The sequence below is a fragment of the Limulus polyphemus genome, unplaced genomic scaffold (genome assembly GCF_000517525.1).
Source record: "Limulus polyphemus unplaced genomic scaffold, Limulus_polyphemus-2.1.2 Scaffold3107, whole genome shotgun sequence".
Lineage (NCBI taxonomy): Eukaryota > Metazoa > Arthropoda > Merostomata > Xiphosura > Limulidae > Limulus > Limulus polyphemus.
Window position 1 is genome coordinate 28,563 of NW_013668717.1, and position 3,309 is coordinate 31,871.

Consider the following 3,309-nt stretch of genomic DNA (forward strand, 5'->3'; position numbering starts at 1 on the left):
GAAAACAAGTTTATCAAATGACATAAAAATTAATTCCAGTCGTACTGCCTATTTTTCCATTTAGATATATTATCTTATTCTAGTTTATACAATTCAAAGGAAAATAACTAACGTTTTACATATGAAGTGCCATGGAACAGTCCTTTTTATGTCTACCTATACTGTAAGTTAAATTAGTGCATGAATATAAGATGTCTGATATGATATTTATCCAGAGTTTTAATTTATTATGTTAATATGAAAAATAGATGTTTATGTAAAATGTAAGTTAAACTAGTATACGAATATTCATGAAGTATGCTACCAAGTATTCAAACTGTAAAATATAAGATACTAATTTTATGCATTAAAGCTGTTTTGTTTATTATTGTTTTATTTGTTTAAGCACAAAGCTACATATTGGGCTATCTGTGCTGTGCCCATCAAGATGATCAAAACCTGGTTTTTAGTTTTATAAGTCTCCGACTTCCTGCTGAACCAGTGGGGAGGTGTTTATTAATTGTTATTGAAGTGAAACTATAACGCTGCTTCTAATGATAACGCAGAAATTAATAACGTGTTAAAAACGATAGTAGTCATTTTGAATAACATGGCACAACGTGACATTCAACAACAAGCTAACGAGCGAACCACATAACAAAACTTCTACTCCCACACCACAGAACTTCTCTGTGTCAGTGGATACCCTCCCGTGCCTTTTGATTCCTCTCACCGATAACCCCCTCACTGAGGCTGCTCTTTTCTGCAGAGGTTGGGAGCCCTAACAACTAGGGTTGTTTCAACGAATCACAATTACAAATGTGCATCTCTTACCTGAAACACACGGGAAGACTTCCAAGAACTCTTTCTTCAACAACCGTAACTGGTCTCGGATTTGCATCTCAATGGGGTATTCTAACCACCAAAACATATAGGCTCCTAACATTAAAAAACTTAGGTACAGCACAGTTGTTCCAAAAAGCAAGAAATTACTTCTCCTGACCCAGCAACATTGCTTCAAGTGAGGAGCTGTTATCTGCAGTAGAGGCTGATTTTCACTGCCCTTTTCCATAACTTCTCTGACAATGTAAAAGACGAGCAATATATTTGTGTTCAAACAGTCTTTCTCTTTTACATGTGCTTCCTCATTTTAAGTCTCGAAGTATTGGCGAGGCTCTAACATAACAAAAGGCTCGTCTATCTAGTTTTACGTAGCTATCTTGGAGATGTAAGAGAGCACGTGACGTTGTGCTCCCACCCACCTAGAGTGTCATATCGTATGTTTAGAGCTAAATAAGACTGGTCTAATTCGTGTTTTTTAAATAAAGTTTAAACCTTTTATTGGTATTTAGACTGTCGTAAATTTATATTGATATATACTTTGTATACTCCAATTAATAATGCATACGTCATCAATTAACAGCTCTGCACACTAATTCGATGCTTACCTAACGTAGTACATAGTACATTTGATAAATGTTATCACACATTACAAGAGACAGACTATTTTAACTAGAATTTTCTTCGTAAGTCTGTTTTTTCATTGGAAGATATATTACCATGAAAAATATATTTCTGAAGTTACAACTAGTAAGGACTTACCAAATTGGCTTAAACATTGTCCAGTAGATAGCGTGCCGGAATTTGGATCTCATATTCCATGGCTCGTGTCCCGTTACCGCCATAAAATAAGTCGCGCTCTGCACTTTATAGTCGTGGATATATATTATCAAATTGACGGTCAAATTCCACTAATCAGCTTGACAAGAGTACATAAAGATTTTTGCGGTGAGTGGTATTGATTAGCTGCCTTCTCTCTCACTAGCCTATCACTTGAAAATTAGGGACAGCTAACGCAAATATCCCTCGAGTATCTTTGCGAGTAAATTAACCACACGAATTTGTCATATATCTTATTCATCTTTGCGAAAGTAAAGTTGTCCAATAACATTTTGCGCTTATGGTTTATTTTACGATTTTACAAATTGAGTTATGAAGTTTATGTTAGATATTAAAACTCATGTCAGGAAAATCTAGAATTGTAACATCAGTTGTCATTAGATTAGTTAGAGATGGATGTTGGGGAACGTCACCCAATAGATGACATTGATTTTATTATGAAGCGTGTTTTATATTACAATCAACAAAGTGATGTAAACCTGGACTCTAGTTCTAGTTCTAAAGCTGCAAATATACCACAAGTTGTCGGTAAGAAAAAAATAAGATCATTATACTTTTAAGTAGATTCAACCTTCATTTAAAGTTGACGATAAAATGAAATTAACGAAGAAAAGAATTATTAAAATGTATTATTTTTATTACTTTCCAAAGCCTTTAATCTCTATCATAAATATGGTATACTTTCATACAGTTTCGTAAAAACGAGGCACCGTATGAACAACTTTAGCGGCTTATCAAAGCGGTTGATGACATCATTTCGTATCCTGCACGTGAGAGATAATTTCAAGCTTATCGAGATAACGGTAAAAGCTAGTGACGCTAGTGTTATTACTTTGTAGACAGTTATATTTCCCTCACCTATTATTTTGCAAATTCAGCTAAGCAAGAACCCCAAGCAACAACTCCTTCCACGTTCCGACCAGCCAATTGTTTTTTTTCCTCTAATTTTTATTAATAGCTCCATAGTTGATTCAATGTAAGATATACATGAACACCATGTTATCTTACGCACAGTCTTTTTTGTTCCATTAAAAATATTTTAGTTTATACTTTATTCACCAAAATATTATATAGTTTGTTTGAAATTAAGCACAAAGCTACACAATGGGATATCTGTGCTCTGTCCATCACAGTTTCTGGCATACCGAAGACATACCGCTGTGCCGCTGGGAGCATGCGCGCTGGAGTATCTAGAAGGATCGTGATTTAGCAGGCAACCTCACGAATGTCCCAACGTTTGCTAGACGCCCTCTTTTTTTGAGTATATAAACCGAAGATAGATTGAAGAGATAATTGAGTCAAGCGAGCAGTAGGCACTGTATGTAAAATGTGTGAATCGCTGTGATTTATAGCGTGTGTTATAAGGTTGTTAAGTTTAAAGTGACTGTGGAAAGTCTGTGTATTACACAGTTGTATCGAGAAAGAATAAACTAATTTTAATTAAGAAAGGACTTGTATCGCTGAAGTTTCTCGGAAAGAATTTCTACGGGAAAGTAACAAACAAGCAGATATGCAACAAATTGGTGTCAGAGAGTGGGACAGAAAAAACAAAGATAAGAAGATGGAAAAGATAAGTGGCAAATCAAACTACAGCTTAGCAAATTTGATGGCAACAATAAAAGAACAGCAAAAGAAACAAGAAGAAAGAGA

The 3,309-nt window shown here is 34.9% G+C and overlaps 1 protein-coding gene across 2 annotated transcripts in view; it reads right to left on the minus strand.

Annotated features, from left to right (window-relative positions):
- The window catches only part of LOC106468674 (potassium channel subfamily K member 1-like), a 22,898-nt gene extending 21,773 nt beyond the window's left edge, over nucleotides 1–1,125 (minus strand). For both annotated transcript variants that reach the window (XM_022397039.1, XM_022397038.1), the window contains exon 1: nucleotides 814–1,125. In XM_022397039.1, coding sequence (XP_022252747.1) covers nucleotides 814–1,051 — 238 coding nt within the window. In that variant the 5' untranslated portion in view covers nucleotides 1,052–1,125. The remainder of the gene's footprint in view (nucleotides 1–813) is intronic.
- Between the last annotated feature and the right edge of the window lie 2,184 nt (nucleotides 1,126–3,309).